The 15240-nt window shown below is 61.2% G+C and overlaps 1 protein-coding gene across 2 annotated transcripts in view; it reads left to right on the plus strand.

The window, feature by feature from the left end:
- ESPN (espin) overlaps nucleotides 1–15240 on the plus strand; it is a 78467-nt gene that overhangs the window by 29321 nt on the left and 33906 nt on the right. For both annotated transcript variants that reach the window (XM_073316602.2, XM_073316603.2), the window contains exons 4-7: nucleotides 687–869; nucleotides 1598–1729; nucleotides 4500–4719; nucleotides 7704–7975. In XM_073316602.2, coding sequence (XP_073172703.1) covers nucleotides 687–869; nucleotides 1598–1729; nucleotides 4500–4719; nucleotides 7704–7975 — 807 coding nt within the window. The remainder of the gene's footprint in view (nucleotides 1–686; nucleotides 870–1597; nucleotides 1730–4499; nucleotides 4720–7703; nucleotides 7976–15240) is intronic.

A 15240-nucleotide genomic window follows, 5' to 3' on the forward strand; every position in this document is an offset into this window, starting at 1 on the left:
TGCAGCCACGGCCGCCTGGCAGGCGATCGCGCCGAGGGCGGTCTGGGCACGGGGTGGGAGGGGCTTTGGGGGCGGGGTTGAGAGCAGGAGCTTGCCTTGGCGACGCCGGTGTAATTGCACATGGTGCCGGGGGGCGCTCAGCCCCGGGCTGGGTCACGTCCCCATTTCCAGGCCCGTGGAATTTGCACCCAGTGTCACAGGGGGCGCGGGGAGCTGAGGCTGCTACAGATTAAAGGGCCGTGCCCACGGCCGTGCGGGAACTCGGAGCCGGGCACCGCCCAGACCCTGTCGAAGGGCTGGTCTGAGCGGCCGCTCGCTCTGGGGTCACTTGAACTGGCCTTGACTCTGCGAGAGTACCAGGGTCAGCACAAAACAGCTGGCGGGGGGCTGGTTACCCCTGCTCCGAGCAACTTGCGCTGAGCCCAGGCTGCCGCTCCTGCACCGGGTGCCTGCCACGCATCCTCTGGCGCTGGTTAAGGCTCACCTTGACGTTCTGGTGCAGACGGGCCCCAGTCGCCCTGCCGGCGCGCCCCCCCGAGCTGCCGGGGACTCCAGGCTCCTGCTCCGTTGGCCCAGGGGCGCCAGGCACTGCTGTCCGTCAGAAGGCCATGCTGCTGGGGTCCTGGCTGCTGCAGTGTCACTCCATGGACAGGGCTTGGCCCATGCTGCCTCTCTCCATTTTACAGATGAGCTTCACCAGCATCAGCCTGTCGGAGCAGGATGATGACGGGGCGACGGCCATGCACTTTGCTGCCAGCCGCGGCCACGCCAAAGTGCTGAGCTGGCTGCTTCTGCACGGGGGAGAGATCACCACCGACCAGTGGGGGGGGACACCGCTGCACGACGCAGCTGAGAACGGAGAGCTGGAGGTCAGTGTGGTGCGGGTGGAGCACAGAGCGAAGCTGCTGCAGGCTTTGCCCTGGGGGGGGGCTGAGCTGTGGGAGGAAATGGAGCTGCCTCGGGGCAGATCTGATTGTGACAAGAGTTGGTTCTGCACTGGGAAAGCTCCAGTCAATGAAAATATATCAGAGGGTGAGGGCAGTGATGGCATCCTGCCACGGCACCAGTCCACACTGGGACAACACCACCCTGCCACGGCACCAGTCCACACTGGGACAACACCACCCTGCCACGGCACCAGTCCACACTGAGACAATACCGCCCTGCCACGGCACCATCCTGCCACGGCACCAGTCCACATGGAGACAACACCACCCTGCCACGGCACCGTCCTGCCACGGCACCAGTCCACACTGGCACAACATTGCCCTGCCACAGCACCAATCTGCCACGGTATCACCCTGCCACAGTATCGCCCTTCCACGGTACCACCCAGCTATAGCAGCCCAACACAGTATCAGCCTGCCATGGCACACCAGCACAATACCACCCTGTGTAAGATCCTGGCATGGCACTGTTCTGACGCACCATACGGAGTGGGGTCTGGCCTCACCCCCTCCCTGCCACCCCAGTCCGAGTGTGGCTCAGGTTCATCTTGGGTCAGGTGTGTAGCAGCCCCTCCCCCAGCTGGATCGTGCCTGAGTGGGATCTGCCCCTGCCAAACCCTCCATCACGCCTTCCTTGTATCTCCTTCCAGTGCTGTCAGATCCTCGTGGTGAATGGTGTCAACTTGGGGCTCCGTGACCAGGATGGCTACACGGCCGCTGACCTCGCTGATTACAACGGGCATAGCCACTGCGCCAAGTACCTCCGTACCGTCGAGAACATGGTGCGGCCCCGCGCGCTGCCAGCTCCCGCCACGCGGCCCCTTTGCTCTGGCTCCCCCGTTCAGAGAGGTGCCCCCCGGGGCGGGCACGAGGAAGAGTGTGGAGCAGAGAGGCAGGCAGAGGCTGGTGTAGGGGCTGGGGCACACGAGTACCAGGAGGGGCATGGCTCTGGTTGCATTTTTATCTCACGTTTGCTAAGTTCAGACACAGGGGAGCGGACTTCAGAAACCGCTCAGGGCTGGACATTCAGTAGCAGCTGGGCCAAGTGCCTTCTCCTAGCACCAATAGGCTCTGCCTCTCCTGCCAGACCTCAATCAGTGTCCCAAACTCACCCGTAGAGCCCAGAGCCAGAGAGCGGGGGATGGCCAGAGCCCCCCAGCCAGTGCCAGCCATGTACCAGTGGAGCCACCTGCAGGCGCTGCCCCTCCCTCCAGAAGCAGGGCCCTTCCCGTGCACAGACACGCCCACTCCCAGGTCCCGGGGCCCCCAGCCCACTGGAACCAGGGCCCCTGGCCTCCCTCCTTGCAGAGCCCACTGCCGCGTTGCTCATTGCTGGATTTTCCACCAGCCCATTGTGCTCAGCAGCAGCTGATTTGCTGGTGACTTGCCGGCTGCTGCCGGGCCCCTTTGTTGCCCGTTGTTGCTGCGGGGTGGGAGCACCACACCCAGCTCCCGAGGGACGCTGTGCCCAGCCACGCTGCAGGAGCTGAGCAGCCTTGGTGTGTTTCCCGGCCCCAGCTCAGCTCTGCAGAGACTCCAAGGACGCCATTCCTGGAAACCAGTATTACTTAGGCTTGCTATTTACGAGGGCCAATGAGCGCCTGGCAGCTGGACGTTACCCTGAGCAGCGGGCATAACGGTTGCCCGGGGGCTCCCTGAGGACCTGTGGCACGTGTACTGGCCCCGTGGCGGGAGCCAGGCTGCTGCTGGTTATGAGCTTGTGCCCGGCTGCTCCGTGAGCCTGTGCCACAGCGGGTGAGCGGGCCGCCGAGGAGGAGCGTCCCCAAGCCACTGGGCAACCATTAGCCCAGGCAACGTAAGCTGGGTCTCTGGGGTGCTGGGGGGGGAGGGGCAGGAGGATGGGGGCTCCTTGCTAGCTCTGCCCAGTCAGTGCAAGTGTTTCTGCAGCCGTGCCAGGGTGCCAGGCGCAGCACAGGGTGCCAGGCCGGCCCTCAGAGGGCGGGGCTCCTGTGCCCCCTCTCAGGGGATGGAAACTGCACCTTCTCTCAGGGCCTTTTGCAGCGAGACTGAGGAGAGGCTGGGCAGCTCTCACCTCCCTGCACGTTAACCCTTTGCTCACCAAAGTCCTGTCTGTTGGCACATCCTCTCAGTGACAAGGCGGAGCTCTCCAGACCCACAGGTGCTGTTTGTTCATAGGGCCAGGACCATGCTCACTGCCTCCAGCTTCCCAGAACAGGAAGGGTCTGTGGGTGCGGGGCCCTTGCTGGCAGGGGCAGCTGCCGCATTGCCAGAGCCCTGGCCGGTGCGGGATTCAGGGAGCAGGAGATTCCCCTGAGAGCGTGGTGTCCTCCCACATCACCACGTGGCCTGAGGCGAGTGTGTGGCATCCTGCTGGCTCTCAGCGGGGACTGGAATCTTTGGGGGGAGGGTCTGGCTGATCTGCGGACTGCACCCCTGAAAAATCCACACCCTGGAGCGACACAGGTAAGCCATCGAGTCCCTGTGTAGACAGCGCTAGGGCGACAAGAATTCATCTGTCAGCTGTCTCGTGGAGGTGGATTAGCTGAGCCGGTGGGAACCTCTCCTGTGGGTGGAGGTGGGGACCATGCTGGACCCCTACAGTGGCGCAGCTCTGCCGTCATAGCCTTTCAAGTATAGACAAGCCCTGAGACGCTCACTCCGCTTCTGCCGTGTCACTCATTCAGCGGGGCAGCGGTTACGGTCTCTAGTCTAACCCACGGTGACACGGACACCTCCTGCTGCACCTCATGCTGGGCACCTCGCCAGCCCAGTGAAAGGCAGTTGGTATAAAACGTGGGGAGCAAAGCACCCCCCGGGGGTTTCTCTCCACAGCTCTGGCACTTGTGTCTGACCCGCTCACTGCAGGGAGGCCAAGGAGGAGCTTCCATCCCTGCAAACACTTTGTATGCCCCTTCCCTGTTAGCAAAGAGAGATCAATCCAGTTCTGGTCAGTGAAGGGCCAGGAAGTTCATGCTTTGGGGTCTAGTCAGTCCCTGGGGTGCAGGCCCCACAGAGGGGGGAGCTGGGCACAGTGCGCAGGTTGCCGGGCTACTCACTGGAGGAAATTTTTCCTCTGTTTTGGAGAACAGAGGCCCTGGGCCTGTGGATGCTCATGTGCCTCCCCCCGGAGCAGGTGTGAGCAGCACCGGGGGTCTGGGACAGACAGTTCATTGGATCCCCTCCAGGATGGCACATCACGGGCTCGTGGGGCTTGCCCTGATGGCTCCAGGCAAGTCCCATTTAGGCAGGTCCCCCAGAGTTCAGCAGCTCGGGTTGGTTGCTCTGGGGTTCAGTCCATCTCTAGTTATGAAGTGTGACTTGGAGCCAGCAGGCAGCAGATTTGCTGTCAGCTAATAAAACTTCTGGGCGTTACGAAAGCAAGGGCCTTTCCGGGCGCGTCTCTCTGAGTGGCCCCAGGCAGGATTCTGCTGATTCCAACCGGTGCCGCTCAGTTGCCGGTTCTCTCTGGAGCTGGGTGCTGAGGTCCCACCATGGGCACAAAGTGATGCTAGTGAATTCCTGGCCGCAGTGTTTGCCTGTGACTAACCCCTGCGTGTGCTTGGCCTGCAGAGCATGGAGCACAGAGTCCTGTCCCGAGACCCCTCGGCCGAGCTGGAGTTCAAACAACCCGATTCCGGCATGTCTTCCCCCAACACAACCATGTCTGCGCAGCAGGCTCACTTCGACCTCGGCTCGCCAACCAGCACCCTCTCCAACTACGATTCCTGTAACTCAAGCCAATCCAGCACTGGGGACAAGAGGAGCAGCCAGCCCGCGGGTGAAGGCTCAAGTAAGTCCGGCCCCGCAACAGGCTCCTTCTGCTCTCACAAAGCTACTGCTCAGAAACATCTGGAGCACAGAGTCTGGCTGCAAAGAGAAAGCAGCGGGCAGGGCTGGGGGCCAGAGCTGGGCACTGCAAAGCCCCCCAGGCCCTGCTCACATCCAGGTCTCTGCCCCTCTAACGACAATGGCACAGCCCTCTGGGCGTGGGTCAGAAGAGGTGAGGCTGGATGTCTCCGAGGGTCTGCACTGTCTACGCTGCAGTTAGACACCCGCGGCTGGCCCGGGCCAGCCGCAGATGTTAGCTGTAGTGCAGACATCCCCCGAGGGACGGGTAATGGGGGTATTGGTGCTAGCTCTTCCCTCGGGAGCCTGCCCCCTGGATCGACAGGCCCCGAGGCTGAACTGCTTATAGGGCCAGCGATGGTGAATAAGGAACGGCGGGAGCTGCTGTTCTGGAGAAATGTCTAATGCTGCGTGAGACTTGGCTGGCCATGTGGCTGGTGGTTCTGGGCTGTAGCTGATCAGGAGACAAGGATTTGCACAAGGTTTCCAGTAGCTGTAGTGACCTGCCTGGCATTGTCTCTCGTCTGCGATGCCCCAAGAAGTGCCAAAGCGCTGGCCCCTCGTTCATGCCACTCTCCTGATAGGGGGTGCCACAGGGCAGCCCCGAGCTCCTCAGATACATCACAACAACCAGAGCGGGTGTGGGAGCGCTCCGGCTGAGGCGCACGGCGTGAACGGGCCAAGCTCTCTGGGAGATGGCGGCGGGGGCCTGTCCGCGCAGATGTGCAGCGCGGGTGAGGAGTTGGCGAGAGCTGGGGCTGGCTGGACATTGCAGTGCTGCGGCGGTCGGACTCCGATGCTGCCTCCTGCCAGCCGGGCCCCCTGCTCATTTTTGCCAAGAAATATGGTGCTGAATCCCAGTCAGTGTAACTCAGATGGCAACGAGAGCTGCTCCTGATACTGGTATGTGGAGAGACAGGGACCTGTCCTGCCGTTCTGAGCAGCTGGAGGCGTTTGCCAGAAGGAGGGACGAGGTGTCAGGGGTGGGAGGACGCTTGCTATCTCGGCACCATTGCCAGCACCGTGTCCAGTTCACTGCCTGTGTGCAGCCAGGTCTGCCATGCGGGAGCACTCAGTGTTTTGCTGCGGCTGAAATACTCAGGGTGGGCACTGACTTCTTCACTGCCATCTGGTGGAATCGCCACGCCTGCATCGTGCCAGGCCCGTCAGCTCCACTCCCCCGGCCCAGGGCCAGGAATGTTAAACCACCTGAATGCAACCAGTGCTGGGGTGTTTCCAGCCACAGACTCCGGGCTCCATAAATGAAGCTGCTCTTGGGCTAAGTTCTGGGGTCAAAAGTCATTTGTGGCCAGCGCTTGGCACGCACGGAGTTTCCCAGTGGAATTTCTGCTGCTGTTATTGATTAATGCTTCAGTGCCCTGGGGGTGATCTGCACTTTGCAGATGTGGTCCCTGCCCGGAGGCACACACACACTCCCCAGGTGGGCCAGGGTCCCGCACATGCACTCCCCGCTGCAGTGCTGACTAGGGAGAGGGGCCCCGGAGAAGCACAACACCAAACTATACGGGCAGGATCAGCTCCAGGTCAGATGAGACAGGACATGACAACAGTCAGGGGAGGGGTGGGATCAGCAAGGAGACTTAGGCTTCGCTTCTGCCAAGGGACCCGCAAAAGGACCCCATTAATGAGGGAGCCCGCTGCAGGACCAGGCAGTAGATGGTCACAAGGCCAGGTGCCGCTGAATTCAGTCGAGCACATTGACACGGCCCTGGAAGATATTAGCTCTCTCAGTGGCTTGCTGAGAGACTGATGCTGATCATCTGATAAACTGATGCTGTTTAAAGGCGTGCTGCTCTTCACTCAGCTTGGCCAGGGCAGACAGACCCGCCATTCCCACAGCTGCCCCCCACCAGTCACTCTCTGACAGTCACAGTCCAACCAGTCGTGGGTCTCCGGTGCTAGCCCAGTGGCCCCTGCTGAGGGCCCTTGGCACTGGAGGGGAGCGTTTATTGTATTAAAAACCTGTTTTCAGGGCCTTTATTAAAAGCATCCCCTGGTTCCTATTGCTTGTCAGACGTGGGTTTGAGCCGCATTGTTTGTGTGATGGACAAAGGGTGCCAAGGGCTTTGAGTAGATGAACCATAGCCCCTCCATGTCTAACAGCCACAGCCTCTCTCTTCTCCCTTTGCAATTTGCAGGCACATCTGCCCTCTGACTTAGGCTGGACTTAGGAAATGCTCCCCAGACGTCTCTGCCTCCGGGGGAGCCACAGGGAGGGCTCAGGCCGTTTCTCCTTTCAAACCTTCCCAAAACGTCTGTCTCCTGCCTGCCCACTGGGTTCTGAGCCCAGAGGTTCTCTGCAGCACAGGGGCTCCCCAGCTTGGTTGAGTAGAACTTGTTCCCCTGTTGGATTATTGAGACACCCTGCAGTGAGCGTGGGCCTGGGCCCCAGCCCTCTCTGGGTGGCGTTCAGCAGCCTGCCAACAGGGCCAGGGTAGCTGGTTCCGGTGCTGGAAATGGTGCCCAGTGGGTTGGTGTTGGGTGTTAGGAAACAAGACGAACAGGACAGGGCTGGCTCGGGACAGCGCGTACTGGCCGAGGCCGGAAGCTGATCCCCTCTGTGCTGCCCCTCATGTGTGCAACATGACCCAGCAGCATAGGCCAGGCCAGGCCGGGGGCAGGCTCAGACCACCTCTTCGCTGTGCCGCGCGGAGCTGGGATGGGAGCACAGCTCTCTGCTCGCTGCAGGGACCCTCTGCAGCGCCCGGGATCTTTGCTCGCGGGCAGGGAGCCGTTCAGGACACTCTGTGATCCAAGGCCTCAGAGTCCCTGCCTGTGAGCCGGGGGCTGCTGCCCGGAGTGCCGGGGCAGGAGCTGTAGCCATGGCTGCCAGGCAGGCGGAGCGGCTTGCGGGACAGAGCCCCGGTGTCCGGCTGCCGACGCTGACGTGGTTCATCTCTCCTACAGGGGGACACGAGACGACAATCACGGACATGCAGACGTACATGGACATGCTCAACCCCGAGATTCGGCCGAGGGATGGCAAAAGGGAGGGCGAGGCGCCCCCGCCACCTCCCCCGAGCTTCCCCCCTCCTCCTCCACCCCCCAACTCCAAGCTTCCACCGCCTCCTCCCGGCTACCCAGCGCCAGAGCCCCCCGAGGCCCAGCACACGGCGGAGATGTATGTGCAAGCGAAAAACAACCTGCGCCACGTGGAGAGCGAGGTGCTGAAAAAAGAGGTAATTCCCGTGATGCTGCAGGGTCCTGAGACGCCACTGGGACAGGGAGGCACTTCAAAGGCACCTTTCCCCGCTGGGGGGCCAGACATTTCCCCCCTGCCGCAGGTGCCATGGCCTCCCTGGGGTTGGTGTACCATAGTGCTGGGTGCGCCCGGGAGGGCAGCAGGGCTCAGCTGTGTGAGTGGTGATGGTCCTAGTTCCACGCCAGGGCTGCGGGCAGAGCTCCAATGCTCTGTGGGCAAGCAAGGCCGCTGTGCGGCCCCCCAGGTCAGTAAGCAGGCCCAGGAAGCGCGCCGTGGTGCGGCGGGAGGAGGGGGTGGTTGATTCAGGTCCTAGGACACGTGGAGAAGATGCCCCTGTCCACTCCCCCCAGAGCCAAGTGTCCATCTGCCATCCCTAGCCCAGCTGCTTGGTCCGTCCCAAGGCTCAGACTCCCGGTGGGAGGCTCCTGGGCAGTCTGCTGGCAGGGGTGGGAAGGATGCTAGCCACCCTCCCACGCAGTGGCTAGTAAAGCCCAGAGGTGTTGACGGCTGCGGCCAACAGCCCCAAGGAGGGGAGGGGTTGACAGGTCTGACCAGGGCTGCTGGTGGTGACAAACAGCTCCCCTGTGCCAGGGCGCCCCAGAGCCGCGATCAATCCGTCGATGGCACGTTCACTGGCTCTTGTGGCTAGAGTCCCAGCCCTGGTGTGCCTGCGTGGGAAATGCCCACTCAGCGTGTGAGCAGCTGTTGCTGCTGATGGGTGGCACCCAGAGGCCCCAGACAGGAGCGGGGCCCCCTTGTACAGATTCGGAGCAAGAGACAGGGGGCTCCAAAGAGGCTGCAGTCTCCCTGGAGCGTGCCGCAGGGAGCAGGCAAGGAACCGGTGGGACGAGGGGTGAGGCGCAGGAGCTGACTGTGCTCTGCTCGAAGCTCTCGTAACGTGTGCGGACGTGGGGTGGGGAGGTTAGGGCTAGTGCCGCTGTCCCTGCCCAGCCTTTTCTCTAGGCTGGGGCCAGCACAGGGCGGGGCTCGGCACAGCAGCAGAGCGAGAGGCCAGCTTCTGCCCCGTGGCTCAGTCCTGGCTGCAATGTGGCCTGTCTGCTCCGCAGGGCAACTTACAGCTGGTAAAATTCTGCCTCTGATGCTGGAGCCTGGCCCTGGGCATTTGTCTGTTGTCTGCCCTCTGCCCTCAGGGGGCTGCCACACCCTCTGTCAGAGCCCCTGGGAAACAGCCTTCGCCCACAGCCACGGCTTGCCCCCTTCCCGTTCCACGTGCGGGGACGCTCTTCTACCAGAGTCACCTCTGCACGAGGGATAAAGGGACGAGCTTCTGTCCCCTGCTGCGGGTGCTCCCAGGCCTTGCTGCTGTCGGGTCTGGGCCCTGGCTGGGGGCTTCCCAGACCCGTACTGCAGTCTGAGGGGTTTCTGCTCCTCAGAAGAATGTTTATTAGCCAGGGATAAAAGTGGCCTCTAAGTCCTGACCCCGGTATTCCAGGGAGCAGGATGAGCCCCTCACTTCCCGGGACATGGCTGGCGCTTTCCCAGCCTGCCCTCAGTGCCTGGGTATCGTCAGGGCTCCCAGCTGTGGGCGATTGCAGAGGTGAGCGTGAGGAGTGCCTGTCTGATGGGAGGCCGGGAGCCTGGGAACCACAACAGTAGCTCTTTGTGCAGTTCCTTGGCATCCGCACCTCTCCCACAGGCTGCGTTTGGAAACATGATGGCCGAGTTTCTAATTTGCCTAATTGCGCAAGGGCTCGTCCAGGCTGGAAGGAGGCGATTACAGCTCAGAAGGCAGCAAAAAGCTTAACCTTGCCCTTTGTCCAGAGCCTGCCCCGGCTGCGCCTGGCCCCCAGGGACAGCACCCCCCTTTGAAGAGTGCCACACAGCCAGCCCTGGAGGCTGACGTCCTCTGCATCCCCACCAAATGGCTCTGGCAGCAGCTGGTCCTGGTCTGTGTCCCTGAGCCTCGGCCCCAAGGACCATTGTCAGGGTGCAGCAAGTTCAGTCTCCCTGCCTCCTGCCCCCATGCTCTTCGCTGGGATGAGGCATGGCTGTCGGCACAGGCATGAACACAGAGGGTGTGAATGTGGTGCCCTTTGGGACTTCACGGCCATGTGCCTGGTGCTGTCTGCCAGCACAGAACCTGGACGGCAGGGCCTCCCAGTCAGGCCTGCTCCGGGGCAGCAGGGGCCTCAGCACAGACACCCCTTGACACAGACATCCCTGGGCTCTGGGACCCACCTGTGACACATGAGACTGACTGGAATGAAGCTGCCTCTCTGGCCAGGCTGAGAGGGCTCTAGTTCTGGGTGCCCAGGGCTGCGGTGGTGCACAGCCCCATGGCATGCCCTGGGATGCCGGGCAAGGGCCTATCTGGCGGTGCTCTGGGCATGAGGGAGTAGCTGGCAGCGCTGTCTGGTCTCTGACATGAGTGAGCGTTCGTGCAAGAATCAAGTCCTGAACTAAGGAAAGAATCCTGCTGCAGAGCTGAGAAGCTACAACCAATGCTCAGGGCCTCGCTGGCTGCAATAGCATAGCACAGATGACGTTGCTAGAAAATAAATACACAAGTGTCCAGTTTCTCTGCAACGCGACCCCCTGGCAGCTTAGTGCAGAAGCGACAGTTCAACGCTCAGAAGGCTCCTGGGCTCCTGAGAGCCAGCAGCAGCTTCCTGTTCCAGTTAGCTCGAGTCCTGGCCCGAGGACAGGAGCGTTTCCTCTGGAAAGCCCTGGCAGGAGCAGGCTCTGGGTTGCTGGACATTAGACTGAAAGCCAGCACCTACCAGCCCCAGGAATGGCAGGTGTAATGGCACTCCGACAGCCTCACAGGCTCCTCTTGGGTGTGGGGACTGTGGGGCTGGCAGTGAGAGGCACGCGTTTAACTGGCAGTGCGTTAGCAGGGGACTTCTCATGCCTGTTTCTGTTGGCTGGGCCCTGTGGGGTGGATGGGCAGCCTGGGTGGGTGGGAAACACCCCAGAAGGCACAAGGCAAAGCTGGACCACAGTCTGGAAAGCTGTGATCCCCCACCTCCTGGGTGATTGAGGACCCCCCTATCCCTGCTCACCCACCCTGTACAGGGGACACCCTTGTTTCCCGCAGACTCAGTGCTATGGTTTTCCAGTGCCCTAGCACTGAGCAGCAGGTGCTGTGAGAGTTCCTAGCCACACTGCCTCCTGGACGTGCCGCTATCCTCAGGCCATCGCGCCTGGGGGCACAGCTGTTTGGAGGCTGCCCAAGGCAGCGGATGTTCCAGCAAGCAGAGCAGAGCTGACATGCCAATGTGTTCTGAAATGAGCCCAATGGCCATGGGCGAGCCCAAGACCCTGCTTCCCTCTGAACCGAACCCCGGACTGGAGCTCCAGCTGCTATCGATGGGTCTTACCCTGATTGCAGACACTGGCCTGGGGCTAGCCCCAGTCCTGCAGACTGAGTCAGGGTAGGGCCGAATTTGGACAACCGGCCCTAGGTGGGTGTCCGGTGCAAGGGGAGTAGCAAATGGCCAGAAGTGGCCCCTGCACCACACTGTCCCTTTCACACACACAAATCCCCCCAGAGCCAGACAGCTCCTGTAACAGCTGAGCTGGAGCACCCCCACGTGAGTCTCTAGCCCTTTACCCAGCTTTCCCATGGACCGGTGCCCCCTGAGGAGAGCCCACCCCAGGCGGATGTGCCGCTCCCGGGGGGAACATCCAACCAGGGAAATTGCCCTCCTGCATGGAGTATCAGTTGGTTGGAAATGTATCCCCTCCGAGGAAGCTTTAATGATGCCTGCCCTGCATGCTCCCTCCATGTCCAATGTCTGACTTAGCCCAGATAATGATCCCTGCAGCTGGAGGCTCATTAACTATTGAACACACAGCCCAGAGAAAAGAGAGCCCAGCAGCTCAGCCAGCCGGCAGAGAACGAAAAAGCCACTTGACAATGAAATAGACAAATAAGAAGAATAGGGCAAAAATGCCCAGGGCTGTAAGGTGAGACACAAACGCTGCAGGGCAGGAACCGCACGCCACTTCCAGGCATGGGGCACGTCTTCCCAGTGCGGGGAGAGCTGCCCAGGCTGTCTCCCTCCCAGCCGATGCTGCCCTCTCCCCTCTGCCGCACGCCGCCATCTGCAAGACTAGTGCACACAGTGGCTTGGGCAGTTTTATTTTTTAATCTAGTAAAGAATCACTTTGAGTCCCTGGTGCCACTGGGCCTTATTGTACATTTGCAAAGTACATTTGCATGTGCCACGGAGGGCTCGTGTGAGCCGTTATGGATGAGGGAGATTCCGGAGCCACAGCAGTCGGGAGAGGTGCTAACCTCTGTGTGCTTCACCTTCTTCCATTGTTCATTCCTGGGGTGCATGGGGGACGGGATCCCTGCCCAGGAAATGGCCACTCGCGTCCCGGCCCTGTTACGCCACCTCTTGCAGCAGACAACACGTCTGAAATCCTTGGGGCTAAATGGCTATTGCAGCGTGCATATCAGCCGGCTGGCATGCCACGTTCTCGGCTATTGGAGCCGGCGTCCGGCATGGCCTGGGGCTGAGAGGCCTTTCATGCAGTGTGTACATCAGCCGGCTGGCATGCCACGTTCTCGGCTATTGGAGCCGGCGTCCGGCATGGCCTGGGGCTGAGAGGCCTTTCGTGCAGGTGCTGGTAGCAGAGGCAGTTCAGCCCTTCCGTTGAGACTCGTGTGATCCATGGCTCCCCGCTCCCAAGGGTGTCCGTGATGGGGACCAGCCTGAGGGGTTCTGCCTTTCCTCGCGCCCCTGCCTGGCAGCTGCGACCAAACAGGATGGGAACCTCGTGCTGCCCCTGCGATGTGCTGTAGTCACAGCGGTCTGTCCTGGGCCTGCTGGTGTCTTGCTCGCTCGATTGGGCTGAGGACCGCCGCAATGCTGGCCCACGCTCCGCTCCGGCTGGCAGAGCAGGCATCGGGGCCAGTGACGGCGCTACGCTCCCTGCGGGGCTGGGCTTGTAAAATGTATCCTGCTGCGGGGCATAAGGGGCAGATCCCTCTATACTTGGGGGCCGAGGCGGGGGGTGAAACCCCAGTCAGGGTATAAGGGGCAGAGCTTGGAGGCTGGGGGTGAAGCCGCGCAGGGAGACCCAGCTGCCCTCTCCAGGAGAGAGATGGCGTGAGGAGATGGCACTCTCGCCCTCGCCCCCTTTCCACTTCCAGGCCCGCTCCAGTAACTGGCCACCCAGGTTACAAGCCACCAGCTCCCCTTCCGGACAGGGGACCAGGTCTGATGTAGCTGAATGCCCCTGCCGCTCCCAGCAGAGAGTGCACGTTCTGGCCTGACTCCTGCGCTGGTCCAGGGCCTTTCTCCTCTAGCACTGGCTCCAGTCTGGCCCCATGAGCCCGATGCCCATGTGCATTCCCCTATGGCAGTCACGGGGGCATGTCTGGGCAGGGAGGCGTGTCCTGGTTACAGCTCCCATGCTCAGAATTTCCTTTATGGTGATGGACTTCTTGCTGGGTTTGCTTTTTGCCGTGGGGCTGGGGTGGGGACAACGTGCTAGCAGGATACTGGTGTGTTGGGGGACAGACGTACACCCAAGTGCAGTTTGCTTCTGTTGCTCTGAGCCACATTACGCTGTGATCAGCACCAGCTTTTGTCATTTGTTAAGCCTTGTGGTGCTGCAGATACTCCTCTGGGAACCCCAGCTGTATCCTTCTAGGCTGCATCTGGCTTATCTCCTGCCACAGGGGACAGTGACCCCAGCCCAGCAGCCAGAGCTCACAAACACCCAGTGGCTCCCATTGTTCTTGGTGGGAGAGGGGTTCTCCTTTGTTCTGAATGAGAGAGGGGTTCTCTCAATGGGAGAGGGGTTCTCCATTGTTCTCCGTGGGAGAGGGGTTCTCCATTGTTCTCCACTGGATGCTCACCATTTTGGAAAGTGAGGTCATTGAATGATAGATTCTTAGATTCCAAGGCCAGGAGGGGCCATTGTGATCCTCTGGTTTACTCTCATGCATACACTCCTCCCCCCAGACATCAGATCCTTTGCCCTAGCCCACCTGTGTACCAGCACCCTCCTTCCATCACCAGCAACTGCTGGACCCACAATAACCTGTAAAGCTATATCTAAATAGATGTTTTGTGCCCAACTGAAGCTAGTTAAAGTGGGTGATTACAAAGTGGCAGAGTCTGCAGGGACTAGCGTGCAGGGTGCAGGACATTTTTCTCCACCTCCCATGCTGTGTTACTATCAGCTCCCCAGAGTTGTTCTCATTGTGTCTCTGGGCAGCACAACCATAAGAGGCGGGTATTAGTCCAGCTGCTTTGAGATTAGCAAAGTCAATAAATACTCAGCTCGCCTGTGCACCGGCGAATGCCTGTACTGCTGCCCAGTGGCTTAGCACCATTGTATTTCCTAGCGCACCCTCCATTCATGGGGTCACAAAGGCTCCCAGAGAAGCAAGGGTCGGAGGGGAGCCTCACACAGCGGAAGTGTCTGGCTCAGTGGGCGAGGGAGTCCCCGCTGCTTGCCGAGCAGCGTGGAGAGCAGCAGCGAGGGTGCATCAGGGCGGCTACGCCAAGCGAGGTTTGACGGGCATGGAGCGGGTGGAGAGTAGTGTCATGCAGGCCTGTTTGCTGCCTTGGGGAACAGACTGGGCTTCTCGCAGGATTCTGAGTTATTGGTATTACCGTAGTGTGTCGGAGTCCCAGCCACGGGCCATTGCCCAGGCACTGAACAGAAAGCTGGGCCCTGCCCCTGCCCCAGAGAGCTGACAGCTGGCTAGAGCAGAGAGCCAGCATTCCCTACCCGGCCTGCCCCCTGCTCCCAGCCGCCCAACGGGACCCGGGCCTTTAGCACGCAGACGGCAGGGGCTGCTCCACTGGGTCGTTCGCAGACTCTTTGGGCAGGGCCTGTTTTGTCTGTGTGCGCGTGTTAGCACCCAGCAGTGCAGGGCCCCGATTCCCAGTCCAGGCCGCAGGTGCTGCTGCAGCGCAGACGATAAATACTGCATTGGCGCCCGGGCTGTTCTGTGTGAGGAACCCGCGAGCCCCGCCGCTGTGGCGCCCCACACATGCTCCTGGGGGCTGGGCCAAGCGCCCAGTGCGGAGAGGGGAGCGTGGCAGGCAGGGGCTGGGCCCAATGTAATGCTAGCCATGCCTGTCGCAGTGCTGCTGAGAGATGCCTGCCAGAGATGTGTCTGCACTTCGGGCCAGTGGGAGGGTGCCAGGGTAATGCGAGCTGGGTAGCGAGACGGTCAAACTGGAAAGAGCAGCATGGGGAGCCGGCAATTACCCACCCTGCAGAACGGGGGTTCAGAGCTCAGGGAAACGG

The sequence above is a fragment of the Lepidochelys kempii genome, chromosome 18 (assembly GCF_965140285.1).
Source record: "Lepidochelys kempii isolate rLepKem1 chromosome 18, rLepKem1.hap1, whole genome shotgun sequence".
Classification (NCBI taxonomy): Eukaryota; Metazoa; Chordata; order Testudines; family Cheloniidae; genus Lepidochelys; species Lepidochelys kempii.